A 16,763-nucleotide genomic window follows, 5' to 3' on the forward strand; every position below is an offset into this window, starting at 1 on the left:
TGTTCCCCCCCCCCCCCCCCGCTCCCCAGTGGTGGGACTGCAAGTATCATTTCTTCCCCTCTATACACACAACTATCTCCTGCAGAGTCTTAGTCCTTGGGTCTGGGCAAGCGGGGATAGGCAGGTGCTGTGTGCCTGCTATTTATCCTATCCTCCAAGCAAATAGTCAGGGATTGGGTCTTGACTCCATCCACTCATGTCAGCTGAGCCAGTGTGAGGGTAGTACTCTGTTGGTAAGGATCAGTAGTGGATTACTACCCCTTGCCATAAATGGGGAGCAGGTAAAGAATTGGAGTGAAATGGGGAGCAGGTAAAAAAGGAGTGAAATCAGGAAGGCCAAATCACACTTGGAGTTGCAGTTAGCAAGGGATGTTAAGAGTAAGAAGAAGGGTTTCTACAGGTATGTTAGCAAGAAGAAAAAGATCAGGGAAAGTGTTGGCCCCTTACTGAATGGGGGAGGCAAACTAGTGACAGAGGATGTGGAAAAAGCTAATGTACTCAATGCTTTTTTTTTTTTGCATCTGCCTTCACAAACAAGGTCAGCTCCCAGACTGCTGCTCTGGACAGCACAGTATGGGGAGGAGGTGATCAGCCTTCTGTGGAGAAAGAAGTGGTTCAGGACTATTCAGAAAAGCTGGATGAGCACAGCTCCATGGGGCCAGATGCGCTGCATCTGAGAATGCTAAAGGAGTTGGCGGATGTGATTGCAGAGCCATTGGCCATTTTCAAGGCAATCGGGGGAGGTCCCGGATGACTGGAAAAAAAGGCTAATGTAGTGCCCATCTTTAAAAAAGAGAAGAAGGAGGATTTGGGAAACTACAAGCCAGTCAGTCTCACCTTAGTCCCTGGAAAAATCATGAAGCAGGTCCTCAAGGAATCAATTTTGAAGCACTTAGAGGAGAGGAAAGTGATCAGGAACAGTTAGCATGGATTCATGAAGGAAACCTAATTGCCTTCTATGATGAGATAACTGGCTCTGTGGATGAGGGGAAAGCAGTGGTTATTCCTTGACTTTAGCAAAGCTTTTGATACGTTCTCCCACAGTATTCTTGCCAGCAAGTTAAAGTAGTATGGGCTGGATGAATGGACTATAAGGTGGATAGAAAGCTGGCTAGATTATCAGGCTCAGCAGATAGTGGTCAATGAATCTATGTCTAGTTGGCAACTGGTATCAAGCAGCAAGCCTCAAGGGTCAGTCCTGTGTCTGATTTTGTTCAATATCTTCATTAATGATCTGGAATATGGCATGGTGTCAACGTGTGGACTCACCCCTGCGGCGCTTCCTGCTGGTTACTTCAGGGAATTAGCTCGATTCCAGCTACGGAGCGCCCTCTGCCGGCCCCGGACCCCTCCCTGGACCTCAGTGCCCCTTTACCTGGATCTCCCCCCCTCCAAGGGGAACCCCACCCCATTATCCCCACTTTGCCTCAGTATTGGCTACTGCCCAGTCATTGTCTAGCCCCCACGCCCTGGGGTAGACTGCAGTATCAGCCACTCATCATAGGCAAAGGGGTTTTGGCCTGGCTGCCTTTACCCACCCTCCGGCTGCCCCTCTGCAAGCCCAATACCTTGCAGGCCTAGAATTAGGCCCTACAGCCTGAGGAGTTGCTGGCCTAGGGCTTCTCAGCTTCTAAGGCTTTTCCCCAGCCCTGCCTTCCTCTAGGTCCCCTGGATGCATTCCCAAGCAGCCAGGCCTGTCTTTTTCTCCAGTCAGAGAGAGCCTCTTTCTGCTTCTAGCTCCCCTGGCCTTCTTATACAGCCTTGTGGCTCAGTTTGGGGCGTGGCCCCCAGCTGCAGCCACTCCTGCCATCAGTCCAGGCTTCTGGCTCCAGCTAGGGCCCCTTGCCAGGGCTATTTTAACCCCTTCTCTCCCGGAGCAAAAAGTTCACCCTGCTACAACAGGGACTGGCGCACTCTCAGCAAAGTTTGCAGATGACAAACCTAAAACTGGAGGAAGTGGTAGATACAGCTGGAAGGTAGGGATAGGAATACAGAGGGACCTAGACAAAAAAGGTATTGGGCCAAAAGAAATTGAAATCAATGCAGAAATCGTGCAACTTAGGATGGAAAACCATGTTACACTGCTGCAGACTATAAAGGGAACCAAGGGCTAGGCAAGCAAGTTTCTGCCAGAAAGGACCTAGGGGGTGTTACAGTGGATGAGAAACTGAATAATGAAAAGTCAACAGTGTGCCCTATTGTTGCCAAGAAGGCTAACGGCATTTTGGGCTGTATAAGTAGGAGCATTGCCAGCAGATCGAGGGACGTGATCATTCTCCTCTATTCGGCACTGGTGAGGCCTCATCTGGAGTACTGTGTCCAGTTTTGGGCCTCACACTACAAGGAGGATGTGGAAAAATTGGAAAGAGGCCAGCAGAAGGCAACAAAAATGATTAGGGGGCTGGAGCACATGACTTATGAGGGTGGGCTGAGGGAACTGGGATTGTTTAGTCTGCAGAAGAGAAGAATGAGGGGATTTGATAGCTTCTTTCAACTACCTGAAAGGGGGTTCCAAAGAAGGTGGATCTAGACTGTTCTCAGTGGTACCAGATAACAGAACAAGGAGCAATGGTCTCAAATTGCAGTGTGGGAGGTTTAGGTTGGATATTAGGAAAAATAGGAGGGCGATGAAGCCCTGGAATGGGTTACCGAGGGCGGTGGTGAAATATCCTTCCTTAGAGATTTTTAAGGTCAGGCTAGACAAAGCCCTTGCCAGATGACTTAGTTGGGGATTGGTTCTGCTTTGAGCAGGGGGGTGGACTAGATGACCTCTTGAGGTGCCTTCCAACCCTGATATTCTATGGTTCTATGAAATGTGCTTCTCTAGCCTCCCATTTCCTCAGTATAATTAATGATGGCTTGAAGTGTGTCTATTGTGAAATGATCAGCAACCATGCAGAATTAATAGAGTGATCATCATTTTAAAGTGCCAGAATCAGCAAACTGTGCTGTGAGAATGTTTCCCAACACTGCCTTTATGTGTCCTCTTGAGTATAGGTAAATGTAGTTGTAGTAAAGTACATGAAAAAGAGCTAAAATAAATTCCTGTGGGGAAGAAGGAATAAGAGATCATATTTCATAGTAGCATTTTTTTGTCATACTAGAATTACTTATAATATTACTGGTATTGCTGTTATGTTGTTCAGTTTCACTAATTCATCTTTGATTCAGTAATATAATCATAAGAGCATTCTTACAACTTCTTAGTGAAAACAAAACTGCAGCAGTCCAAACCACTGCTATATTCAGAAGTAAATCCATATATATATATATGGATATGGATAGATGTTGATTTCATTTGAGGACTATGAGGGCCAGTCTGAATTGTATTAATATTTCTGTTTTTCTAATCTCTCAGAAATCAAAACAGAGAAGTTTATGAATGATAAGAAATCTCATGAAGTGGAGATGATGTCAAAATTGATAGATAGCATTGCAAATTTTTGCGGGATAAAGCAGGTAAGAATGAACTTATTTCAATGTGTATTACCATATAATTTACAAATACTTGCCTTGTCTTTTCTATCTTGTTCAAAGCCTAGATTTTGATATATCCTTAATGCAGATTTTATTTTTCATTTTTGTAGTAGTGACTGAAGGGGAAACCTTAGAGCAAAGATGAGGGGCTCTTTACCCACACCATTGTTAGCTTCAGGTAAATAACCTCTCCAGTCATTATTACAATTGTGAATCATGAAAAATAGTCATGATTTTATATGCTAAGCAGTTAAAAGCTGCACTGCATGTTGCCAGGCATTTAGTGTTCCTTGTACAATAGTGATAAGACTAGAACAGTAACTAATAGGGAAGCAGAAATTCATTCTCTGTATTCCGTTAGGCTCCTAAAAATAGCAAGTAAAACAGAATACAGTATCTGACAAGTTTTAAATGTAAATATTTCTATTTTTGCACTAAAGAATTGGAATTTTTCTCCTCTTTAGTGCCATCCACCATGTTACAAAACACTTATCTGGTGAATGAGCCGTGTTGGTCCAGTTGTTCCTGGCTCCAGACTCATAAGTAGCAGGTCAAAGTGACTTCAGTCACTCCCCTACTCCCTGGTATCAGTCTGGTCATGGGTACAAATGGACACTCAGCAATTTCATATAGATGTTAAATAGTTTGGTGCATATGTGCTTGTGGAACTCAATAGGTGAGGCAAAGGAGAAGTTGCCCACCACAGCTTTCTGGACACATTCTGTGGGTATGTCTACACTTTGAGCTGGAGGTATAAATTCCAGCTTGAAGATACATACCAATGCTACCTTGATGAGACCTAACATGTTAAAAATAAAGCTGTGGTGGGAAGGCTAGCCGCCCCAAGTAATAGCCATGTGAGACGCTAGGAACGTACTTGGGCAGCTAAACCTTCCCATTGCTTGCATTACCCCTTTACTACATTCAGTTTTTAGTGTGCTGTCCCAACCAGTACTAGCATGGGTATGTCTTGTCCAGCTTGAAATGTAGACATACCCTGAGAGAAAAGATTGGAACCACCTCAATGTGCTAACTCTGATTCCTGGTGCAATTGGTGCAATCAGCCAGCTCTCTGTCTTTATCTGATTGACAACTGACAATAAAAGATGCATATTTTTAACCAGAGAGTATTTACATTTGTTGGTATCAAGCATCTTTGGCCAAATAATTGATTCTTTTGGTGGTGGTTTTGAAAAAAATAACTTATGGCCATTTATTTTAATGAAAAACACTGCTATACAGTATGTCACTAAATATGAAATGCAGATGGCTTTATGTTAACTTTACTTCATCATTCAGTCATATACTGTAACAGAATTTATTTGTTCAGTTACAAATCCCTAATATATGAAAAGAGCTTTCCAGTTACATTTTTAAAAAAAATTCTCCTTTTTAGTTATTAAAAAGCAACCTCTTTTGTTTTAGTTACCTTTAAACTTGTAAAGTTTTAGGAGAGTTTTTTCCTTATTGATTTCTTTCAATCCTGCTGACAGAACAAAATATATATAACATTTAATTTAAAAATATATAGCAATGAAAACACAACACATGTTTTACAACAGCACAGCTGTCCTCGGGGTGTTTCTTTCAGAAATTACAGATCACTGAAGGATTGAAAAGTGCCCTTCGCTTCACCTCCTGTACCTATGGTGTATGATGGGTGGTAGAGGAGATTGTTCTCTTGTGGTGCTTTATTATGTATAATTAACGAATAGTAAAATGGATATGAAGGCAGAAATGTGATGCTTATTGTAATCACTTTCAAGTTAACTGTTTGAGTTAAAACATTAAAAAAAACTTTAAAGTTCTGTTACTTTAAAAAAATGTTTTCTACCCCATTTTAGTATTGTTCCTAATATGCACTGTTAGCGAATCGTCATACAAATGGAACTTTATATAAAAGGTCTGTGTTTCATTCTGAAAATAAACTAGTGTAATTCTTGTTTTCTTTTACACATATTTGTTAAATTTTCTTTGGAAGGTGCATTATGCACAACAAATTAATTCAGTGTATGAAACAAATAAGATTTAATTCTGCATTCATTATGTATTTAATTCATGGCTTGTTGCTGGGAAATGCTCACAGTCTTCTGGAAAATGATGTCCACGCCTGTATTGGGCCAGGATCTATATTTAAACATAGTACCCAGCCCAATATGGACAGAGCTTTTGTAGTTTATTATGTCACAGAAATTTCATTATAAAAGTTCATGCTTGGCATGTATATCATAGTATGTTGAGTATCTTTCCTTATATGGAATTATAGCAGGGATTAATTTAGTCCAGTATGTTTGTTTCAGCATATAATCACTGCCTATTTTTAAACCTATATTTTCTTTTCACTTTACAAAGACCACAAATGTTAAATGCATGGTGTTTATCTGTATGTTTTTTTCACTAGATAATAAATGAAAATATCTTGCCAAAACAGTTGTACATCTTAACAGCCACTAGAGGTCATTATAATAGGTTTCTGAACAATTCACAATCTGAATGTATGTCCACTTAGTTCCTTTCATAGGAATAGTAATCCAAATGCTATGTGAAGGTTGGGGTGTGGATAGAATCATGACACATTCGACATTACAATATTATCTTTCTATCTTCGAATTCCCATCCTGTCACTATTTCTTAACTAACTGGCAAAAACATTCCACATGTTCCTTTCTTGTCTTTCTTTTAAATCTTTGTGGGGGAGGCATCGGGTGTGATGGTGGAGAGGTTGGCAAGTAAACTGTTTTTACAAAAGTTACAGCCAAAGTCTGTCTCATCCCTCTTCCACCAAAAGTGTGTGTATACAGATGTCACCCAGAGAATGTAAGAATTAAGGCCTTGGCTACACTGGCGCTTTACAGTGCTGCAACTTTCTCACTCAGGAATGTGAAAAAACACCCCCCTGAGTGCAGCAAGTTACAGCGCTGTAAAGCGCCAGTGTAAACAGTACCTCAGTGCTGGGAGCACAGCTCCCAGCGCTATAAGCTAATCTCCACGGGAAGGTGGAGTACCTGCAGCACTGGGAGAGCTCTCTCCCAGCGCTGGCGCAGCAACCACACTCGCACTTCAAAGCACTGCCGCGGGAGCACTCCCGCGGCAGGACTTTGGAGTTTGGAGTGTAGCCAAGCCCTTAGTTGGAAAACAAAACAAAACAAAAAAAACCTGACAGAAAGAAAGCAACAGGAGGGAAAAAAACATACATAATCCTTGCATAATATCTCTGAGTCATAAATTCAGTCCATAATTAGTTTTTACCCCAATCGTAAATACTCTGTGCTCTGTGTAGGCCCTTTCTTGACATTTATCCAAAAATACCTTGGTTACTAATTCTCTGTCAGATTTCTTGGCTTGAATAAAATTTATAGCATCCTCAGGACTTCAGAAAAATAAAACTCTCCTTTTCATTCCAGCCTTGCTGAATTCAAAGGTACTGCCTGGTAACTAAGAATGTGCAGTTCATCTCAAGCCTGGGTCAAACCTTTTATGCCTATTCACATGGTTTGGCATAAAATCAGAGCAGATGTTCAAATGAGACATGTTAGAGTCCAAAAATCCTTAGATTAAGCTATTCAGGAACCATATACCTAACACACAAAAGTTTTGTCCATATAATTCTTAGCAGATACTGGATCAGAGGAAATTTTTGTGACAGTCTCCATTCTGTTGAGAAGTGGCTCTCTGTTACCTACTCTGAAATCTTACCAAGCATTGGGCTGGGTCCTCATGTGCAATCAAAATTCACATAGTGCAAGATATGGAATTGTGCAAAGTTGGTATAAAGTTCTTACTTTCTGTCCTGTTCCTGCTGCTATTATATGTACTGCTTCCCTGCATTATGTGAGCTCACCCGTGGGTTGGAACTATCTTACAGTCACAAGAAGCTGAAAACCTAGGTGTTGCAACTATGCACTCTCTTTTCATCAACAGATATCAGGAAAGGTGTATGGCATGTGAGCTCTTATCTAAGACATCTGGAATCTGTCAATGCAAGATCACCCTTACCTTGGAGTGATCTTCCTTGGGTTGGTTACACAGATTTGGCTTCCCACGTCTGCCAGCAGTGACTCAAAGTGGCTACGCTTGAGAATATGGCCCATTAATTTTTTATTTTACTTTTTTTTAAAACAAAATGAAATTATGCACAAAAGTACATTAAAAGACTTAGAAAAGTCAAGAGGCTGAAATTCATGATTATTTCACTGACTGTGTTTCTGTGGTAGAACTAAACCAGTTTTAACATATTTGTGTTTTAGAACCAGAAGCTGAACAGAATAAGAGTTAAGTAAATTATGGACCCTGTACTTCTTTTCTTAGGGAAATGTTTATTATTAGCATGTGTTTGAAACATGTTTTATTTGTTGTTCATTAATATGGTACATGCTATTTTTAATTCATTCTGTTATCTTTACTCTAGGTGATTGACCTAGGCTCTGGAAAAGGCTACCTAAGCTCCTTTTTATCCATGCAATATAATCTAAAGGTTTATGGAATTGATTCCTCAAACACCAACACTTATGGAGCTAATGAAAGGAACAGGAAATTGAAGAAATATTGGAGAGCTTATCAAAGTCGGCCCAGAGCAAATGTCAGAGGCCAAGTGTTGGAAGAGCCAAAGGATAGGGCAGTGCAAGATGAAATGAAATGTAGAGCAAATATCAATGAAAAGCTTTTAAGTACTAACAACAGTCTTTTAAGTCAGGACCAGATGGCTAGCTCAGATTCAATTCCTTTGGAAATTACTGGTGCTTTCACAGACTCTGCTGTGTTGAAAACCAGCAAACAAACTGAAACTCATTTGGTGGCTCAGACACAGTCTGATGGGAACAAACTTTCTGAAAATGCTTTTTCTCTTCTAAACTTTCTACCTGCTGATGCTGTAGAAGCTGTTTCTTCATCTAAATATAACATGGAGCTCTGTGAAGAGGAAAAAGAGCAAAGAAAAATGGCTTCCATCAAGGCCAAAGCAAGCAAGTCAAACGACTCAAACATTTATTTGCCATTGACCTCATACATCACTGCAGAAACAGAACTCCGTGATATCATTACAGATCTGGAGGTTATTTCATTAGCATTGTTATTTTTGAAATACCAGTGTCTGATTCTCCATTGCTTTTACACCTTGTGTACACATTTTCACCTGTGCAAAGTGATTGCAAAGTGGGTGTAGAATGCTGCCAGTAGTGTGACTGGAGAATTCTGACTCAGTAACACTTCACACCCACTTTGCACAACCGTTTCTTAATCATGCATATCTTTTCCTATTTTAGAAGATGTGTTGGACTACTTTTGGCTAGGTGAATTAAGCACTTCTTAGAGCTTATGAAGTGGCTGAAATTACAACTTAAAACAAAGTCAACAGTGACTGTGCAGTGATATTCATCAACTGTCCTGTAACTTAACTATTCTAGTTAGATATAACACATTTAATTACAAGGAGAGTGTTTATATATACAAGTTATTCAGAAGAATATATTTTGCATTAAAAACAACTTTTGTGAAATTGTTATTTAGTAATTAAAATTTACCTAACCTGAAATTGAACTTTAGATATGAAATACTTTATATGGTACACCACAATAACCCCTCTTAAGGAATTGCCAAATAATTTTATTTATAAGCATCATTTTTTACAATTTGAATTTTTGGACTTAATGACAGTTTAATAATCGACTAAACAACTGAGACCTGATCTCAGTTTCCCTGTACCTTATGAAATCATTTACACTGGTACAAAGTGAGCACAAAGAAAATGCTACCAAGTAAGAATGATTGTGTTTTACTTCCACTAGATGCTCTCTTTGCATTTATGTAAATGAATACAAAAGCTGGAGGTGAACAGAGATGAGGCCCCTACTTCTGTTTTTAGAAGCAAAGTCATATTATGGTTGCTACAAATAGTAAACAGTACTGCCTGGCAGAATATGTGGTAAATTGTACCATTAAAAACTTTTTAAAACTTCATTACAAATGGTTAACACATTTGTTTTAAAACAATCAACTGATTTTGCAGTACAGGCAGTCTTCGACTTTATGATGTTTGAGTTATGACAAATGGCACTTACAATGTTTATAACTTGTCATCGTGTTTCGACTATACGACATCAGTTTCAACTTTACAATGCTTGAGCCGACATTGTTCCTATGGGAAATTCAAGTTACAACATTTTCGACTTAAGACACAATTTTCAGGAACCAGTTGTGTCATAAGTGAGAAGAGTACCTATATTCCTAAACACTGAGAATATTTGGAGAAAAACTGCAGTGTTGATTGATTTAAAATTAAATTGAATCGCTGAAACAGTATCAGGGTTTGAATGTATATTTGTGTGTAGCCCAGAGTTAATGCTGAATTAATGAATTCTGTTGGATAGATCCACTGTATAAGTCAAGGGATTGCAATCTGCTTTCAGTTACACCAATAATGGGGTTTACAAAAGTGGAATTGAAGTAGGTAGATCACAACAGTATAGCTCAGAACAAAATTTGGCTTTTGGACTGTTTTAACAGAATCTTCATATTTAATTTGGTTTTTAGGTCTCTTACATCTGGTGTCCATCTTCCACCACCTTTCTTTTGGAAGAATTTATTTAACTTTTCCAGCCAGCAGGTTTAGTGCTGTTCTTGCTGGGGCATGGATTTCTGTCCCTTACTAGGCCCCATAGCCCTTCTAAGGTTCTTTCACATTACTGTTAAGGGAGGAAGTACTGCAGAGTGCTGACCTCACTATAGGGTCAGCTAAGAGAAGAGGATTGTACAGATGGCACTTAATTCTTACAAGGCTGAAAATTCCAGAGAGAATTGTAATGGAACAGAAGGATAGCCAGGAGAGAAGTGAGGGTGAAAGAGAGGAGAAAAGGGATGATGGACAGAATACTGGATAAAGGAAGGAGAGAAGTATGGTGAGAAGTGAGACAAAGGATAACTGGGATGGAGAAATAAAAGAAAGGAACAAAAGGAGAAAGAGTGAAGAAAATGAATACAGGAAATGGAGAGAGACAGGAAGAGTATACTGTCCATAACTAAGGCTCTGATCATGCTTCCATTGAAGTCATCGACAAAACTCCTGTTGACTTCAGGGACTCTGGCTTGGGCTCTTTAGAAGGGAGAGATACTGTAGAGACAGAGCAAACAAAACAGATGCAGAAACAGGAGTCGCAAGCAGCATTTATTTTCAGTCACAGGTGGAAACTACTGTCAATGTCTGTTGAAATATTGAGAAGTAGCAGAAGTGTTGTGGGTACATTCGGTCATGGAAGTTAAGGTAGAAAATTTTGAAGTAAAAAAAAAAAAAGAAGAAAAGGTCAAAAGAGAATGGCTAGTCATTTGGTGGTAGGTCTCTGCACTGCCACGCAAGTGGCTCATGTTCAGTTAATGGTCCTGGGCTTCTGCTTTCTCCCTGCCAAGGAAAGGAATGGATAATAAGGAAAAATTAGAGTATCCTCCCAGTTCCAACAAAGATACAGAGAACACTTCCACCCCCTTGCATTTGTTTATAGGAAAGGTTCTCACACTTTGTTAACACTGAAAGGCTTGTGGTGTTCTTCAGTAAATTTCCAGAACAGGACACTGGGAGTCTCCATGAGCTTGTATATTTAAATCTCACAGCAAATTAACTATTTATAGCTTGTCTGTTTTTACTATTCTTGTCTTTTCTTTAATTGAAAAGAAATGTGTTTGTTGCTGTTTATTTTTAGGACTGTATAATGGTGGGACTACATACATGTGGGGATCTTGCTCCGAATACACTGCGAATCTTTACTGCTAAGCCTGAAATCAAGGCAGTTTGCAGTGTGGGCTGCTGCTACCATCTGTTGACAGAAGAGTTTGAAAACCAAAAAGGTACAGGAATTCTGCTGAACTCAGGTTGCCAGTCTGCAAGATGAGAATATAATTACCTTTTAGCTAATAGCTACCTTGTGTCCAGTGGTGCAAGTAGAATTAATTTCTTACCGGTACGTTGCACTAGCTCAAGGGGTGGGGGGAGGGCACGGGACCTCTCATGTGACCCAGCCTGGGGCCCCACACTCTCCCTCTCTCTTCTCCATGATCCATCCCACGTTACCTGGGAGGGGAGCGCTCTCAGTGGGTGAACACAGCACAGCTGCTGTGTGGGCTGCTAAGAGAAGAGGAAGGCTTGCTTCTGGAACAATAGCCAATTAACAATCACACCTGCTTTGGGAATTGCCTGCAGAAGAGTTTCAAACCAGCTCCCTCTAACAGCAGAGAATATTTTTTTCCAGACATGCTGGCAACTGAGCCCCATTCCAGGAGCTCCCAACTTCGCCCCCAGCCCTTCCATGCAGCTACATCTCCTGAGTCCTGTCCAGGGTCAGTACAGCAACCCCACCAGAGGACAGGGCTGGGGGAGAGGGTGAGGCTGGGCCCTGGGGCGGTACAGCCGTGCCAGAGGAGCTTCCGGCATGGGGTTCTGCTCCTTTCACCACTGTGGTTCAGGGCTGTCCTGGGAACTGCAGTGGCAAAAGAAGCAGAACGTGGGACCACGGGACGGCTCCACGCTGGCAGCTCCTCCAGAGAGGCTGTATTGCCCCAACCCCACCCCCAGCCCTATCCTCCGGCAGGGTTGCTGTACAGACCCTGGACAGGAGATGCAGGCACGCAGCTGCCTGGAAGAGCTGGTGGTGGTAGGTCCCATGTTCTGCTCCTCCTATGTCTTTCCAGTACACTGTACCGACTATAAATATTTTACTGGTACAGCATACTGGACCGTACCACCCTAATGCACAACAGCTTATGTCTATTCTTTTTCAGTGGTTTATTTAGAACTGTTTTTAATTACATTCTGTGAGACATTCACTCCTGTATGCCTTGTAGCTTTCCCGTTATGCCAGCATTTCCAATATTCTTCCTGAAATTAGGCACATTAATGCAGAAGGTTTTTATGTGGTTAAAAATACAGCTGTTTTTATTCCATTACTTCACTCATAAAATGTGGATTCTTTTGGTTAATATGTTTTTATCCTTTAAAAATATTTTGTGCCAGATTTTGCCTTGGGCTGTGTGCACACACAACTTCCATTTACTTTTCGTTGTGCATGCATAACTAAGAGTAGAATTTGGCCCTCAGAGTTTAAGTAATCACTTTAAAAAGTGCCCATCAGAGTGTAGCACTGTGGGCAATTGCCAGGATAGTTTGTAAAGCAGTACATGTATAACAGATTTTCCTGGAGTACAAAGCTGAAAGTTGTCTGAAGATGTCTTCACACCAAATTAAAAGCTTTCCTTCAAGCATTAGTTTTTTTCATTCCTGGGAAAAGGTTGATATCTTTAGTTGTAAAGTATAGCCTTCAAAGAAGTGAAAGCTGAGGATTGTAATTGCACAAGTTTTATCAGTGTATACTGTAGTACATGAAACTGATGGACTGTTATTACAAAAAAATCTGGTTATTTTTAATGTCTGCCATTCAACTCTTGTAGTGGTATAATCATTGTTACTGTCAAACATACAACAGTCAATTACAAACTGAAGTGAATTTAAAAATTCAACAATGCACAGCAAATAACATGGTGCTGGATAATATTAACAAATAAATGTGTAGGCCTCTAAAACTGATATTGATAACAATTTAGCCAAAGCGTTAGATTAGTGTATGTGCGAATTTTTTGATGAATAAAAAAGGGTATTTGCCTCAGTAAGCAAATAATTGTTGGATTTTGCATTTAAATAAGGCAGCTGGAAAGCTTTGGAGTGCAGCTTTGTTATATAACATACATGCTTTCTGTGAAAGTGAGAAAAGAGATGAATTCCTCTTTTCCCAGTCCAATAATCTGTGACAAGAACTACAGTAGCTGCCCTGCTGTACTTCACCCTAGAGTTTCCTACTACATCTAAAAATGATCACTGGTGATCCAGTTAGCATTTAAGTAGTTAATGCTAACACTTAAATTGTCATCAAACTTGAATGTTAACACCATGTTAAAATAAGATGAATGGAATAGTTTACATCTCTCTCAGCTATTGTTGCAGGTTCTCTGCAGACTGAGGGCTTGGCTACACTCGAAACTTCAAAGCGCTGCCACGGGAGCGCTCCTGCGGTAGCGCTTTGAAGTGTGAGTGTGGTCACAGCGCCAGCGCTGCACGTACTCCACCTCCTCATGGAGATTAGGTTGCAGCGCTGGGAGCCGCGCTCCCAGCGCGGCTGCACTGTTTACACTGGCGCTTTACAGCGCTGTATCTTGCAGTGCTCAGGGGGCTGTTTTTTTCATACCCCTGAGCGAGAAAGTTGAAGCGCTGTAAAGCGCCAGTGTAGCTAAGGCCTAAGGCATACATCAGTTCCTCCATTTACAACTACAAGGGCTAGAATTACTTTTGTAATGAAAGTTTAGATTCCTGAGTGTGATTACGCAGCAATTTAAAAAGAATCTATGATGCATCAATGTAAGTTCCTTCCTAATCTTATTCTCCATGAGGTCCTGCTTACAGGAAATAAAAGAACAAAAAAGGGAAGTGAAGCCAGGAAGAGAAAGAAAATATTACAAAATCTATCCATATTTTTAGATATATACTAAATAGAAATAAGGATGCACAGGAATTTTTACTCTGGTAATTAGGCTTGGCCCTCAGGCTAGTAGGCATTAGGTGAATTTTACAAGCCTTGATACCAAGTTTTGCTTCCCCAAATATTAATTACCTATTGCAAAGAGAGCAAAACGTCCTGACCTTTCTGTAGGCGTACTTCTTTTTCCAGAGCAACCCTTAAAGCCTTAAGAAACGAAGGGCTTGTCTATATTACCCACTGGATCGACAAGGGCAGTGATTGATCCAGCGGGAGTCAATTTATCCGGTCTAGTCTAGATGCGATAAATCGACCACCGTGTGCTCTCCTGTCGACTCCGATACTCCACCACGGAGAGAGGCACAGGCAGAGTCGACGGGAGAGTGTCAGCCGTCGACTTACCACAGTGAAGACACCGCAGTAAGTAGATCTAAGTACATCAACTTCAGTCATGTTATTCATGTAGCTGAAGTTGCGTAACTTAGATCGATCCCTTGCCCCAGTGTAGACCAGGCCTAATACTACACTGCCATCACTGCTATCAAAAGAACAAGTGTGATATTTATGGTAAGTTGAAACATAAAGTTATGCAGGTGAACAGTGATAGGAGAGGTTGCTCTTTTGCAGCTTTTCTTTTTTAGTTGTAGAAATGAAGCCAGATTGTATATTAGAATTTCTAGTTTTATTTCTTCCAACTTGAAGGATGTAAGTTACTCTAATGAAGAGCTCCTTATGAAAAGAAAAAGGAAAACACTATTTTTCTTTTCCTGGGAGACCACACTGAAGCTGTTCCAGGCATGCTCAGGAAATTAGCAAATTCAAAATTTTACTGCAGAAATATTTATTACAGCATCTAAAACTGTGGTTTCCACAAAAAAGTAAGGTTGTTACTTTCTCTTGCATAGTGGAGGGGCTATGGTCAGTTGCAATCCTTGCTCTCTGGGGAATGCAGAGCCTCCCCGGAGGCTCGTGCACTCCCAGGAAAGTAAAATGTCTCAAAGGGAGTGTGGAGGAAATGGGATCATGGATCTTCCCTACCCCTGTGACTGGCCTCTGGACTGGCCTCTGGAACTGGCTGGGTGTGCCAATGCGATGTAGACTATACCTGCAAGAGGCCATTACCCTTCTGCATCAGGGCTAAAGTGTAATCCCTGCCACAGCCCTCCCTGGGCCAATGCAGTTTGGCACTGCCTCTCAAGCAGGCCAAATTGTAATTTAAATAATTTGTCCAAAAGCTTTTTTCTAAGGGGGAATGGCAGTCCATTAACAAGATCTAAAAAAAAGAAAAATTAAATCCAGAGTATGTCACATTGCCTCAGTGGGTCACAGCTGAGAATACAGATTACGGACAAATGGCTTAGAAATAGGGCAGCCTCACCACAAACTGGTGGTTATTGTATCACTAGATGTACCAAGCCAGTAACAAAAGTAAACTTGTCTCACCATATTGATTAAAAAGTCAAAAATTCACTCTCCTTACGTATTCCAACCCTTATGTCACCACCTAGACACTAGATTTTATGAGTGGTTATTGAAAACTAGAACTGTCAAGCAATTAAAAAAATTAATCGCGATTAATCATATAAAATACCATTTAAATATTTTTGGATGTTTTCTACATTTTCAGATATAATCATTTCAGTTACAACACAGAATACAAAGTATACAGTGCTCACTTTATTTATTTTTATTACAAGCATTTGCACTGTAAAATACAAAAGAAATAGTACTGTATATACTTGATCATAAGCCAGTTTGTTTATAAGCCGACACCCTCAAGATGGATAAGTAAAAACAGCAAATTTTTATGACTCATTCATAAGCCAACTCTGTAATTCACGGGTCAGCAAACTTTGACTCCTGGGCCATCAGGATAAGCCGCTGGTGGGCCAAGATGGTTTGTTTACCTCAAGCGTCCGCAGGCACGGAAGTAAACCTAAGTAAACAAAGTGTCCTGGCTTGCCAGCTGCTTACCCTGATGGGCCAGGACAGCAACTGGTGGGGAAATTTTTTTGGGGGGGGCGAAGCTGGGGGTCAGGAGAGTAACCCCTGTGACCATCCCCCACCCCTAGCCCAGGACCCCCACACTCTCCCATCCCTTCCCACCTTAGCTGGAGTGGGCCAGGGAAGGATGTCTCTGGCCTGGCCAGAGCTGCTCTGTCAGGCTGGGCAGCACAGCTGCAGCCTGCTCCGGTGAGCCAGGCCAGGCAGCGTGGCCGCAGAGTGCATCAGCGGGCCAGGCTGGGCAGTGTGGCTGCAGCATGCTCCCGTGGGCTGGGCTGGGTGGCGTGGCCACAGTGTGCTCCGGGGGCCAGGCCGGGCAGCTGGCCACAGCAGGCCAGGCCAGGCAGTGCAGCCACAGAGTGCTCCAGCGGGCCGGGCCGGGCCAGGCAGTGCAGCCACAACGTGCTCCAACGGGCTGGGCCAGGCGGCATGGCCACAGCGTGCTCCGGCGGGCTGGGCCAGGCGGCATGGCCACAGCCTGCCAGCCCTGGACCTGCAGCTGTTTCAGAGGCCCCGTCTACACTACGCAGTTAAATCGATTTAAACAGCGTTAAATTGATTTAACGCTGCACCCATCCACACTACACCGCCCTGTAAATCGATTTAAAGGGCTTTTTAAAAGCCTACAAGTCTCAGCCTGACTTCTGTTCACCAATCACTAGACAAACAAGTTTTGTTCATTACAAAATAATCTGCCGGCAGATTATTTTGTAATGAACAAAACTTGTTTGTCTAGTGATTGGTGAACAGAAGTCAGGCTGAGACTTGTAGGCT

The 16,763-nt window shown here is 41.6% G+C and overlaps 1 protein-coding gene across 4 annotated transcripts in view; it reads left to right on the forward strand.

Annotated features, from left to right (window-relative positions):
* The window catches only part of METTL25 (methyltransferase like 25), a 122,309-nt gene that overhangs the window by 28,546 nt on the left and 77,000 nt on the right, over positions 1-16,763 (forward strand). For all 4 annotated transcript variants that reach the window (XM_032777500.2, XM_032777502.2, XM_032777503.2 and 1 more), the window contains 3 exons: positions 3,359-3,459; positions 7,886-8,527; positions 11,166-11,310. In XM_032777500.2, the coding sequence (XP_032633391.1) occupies positions 3,359-3,459; positions 7,886-8,527; positions 11,166-11,310 (888 nt within the window). The remainder of the gene's footprint in view (positions 1-3,358; positions 3,460-7,885; positions 8,528-11,165; positions 11,311-16,763) is intronic.

Source organism: Chelonoidis abingdonii, chromosome 1, assembly GCF_003597395.2.
Source record: "Chelonoidis abingdonii isolate Lonesome George chromosome 1, CheloAbing_2.0, whole genome shotgun sequence".
Taxonomy (NCBI): Eukaryota; Metazoa; Chordata; order Testudines; family Testudinidae; genus Chelonoidis; species Chelonoidis abingdonii.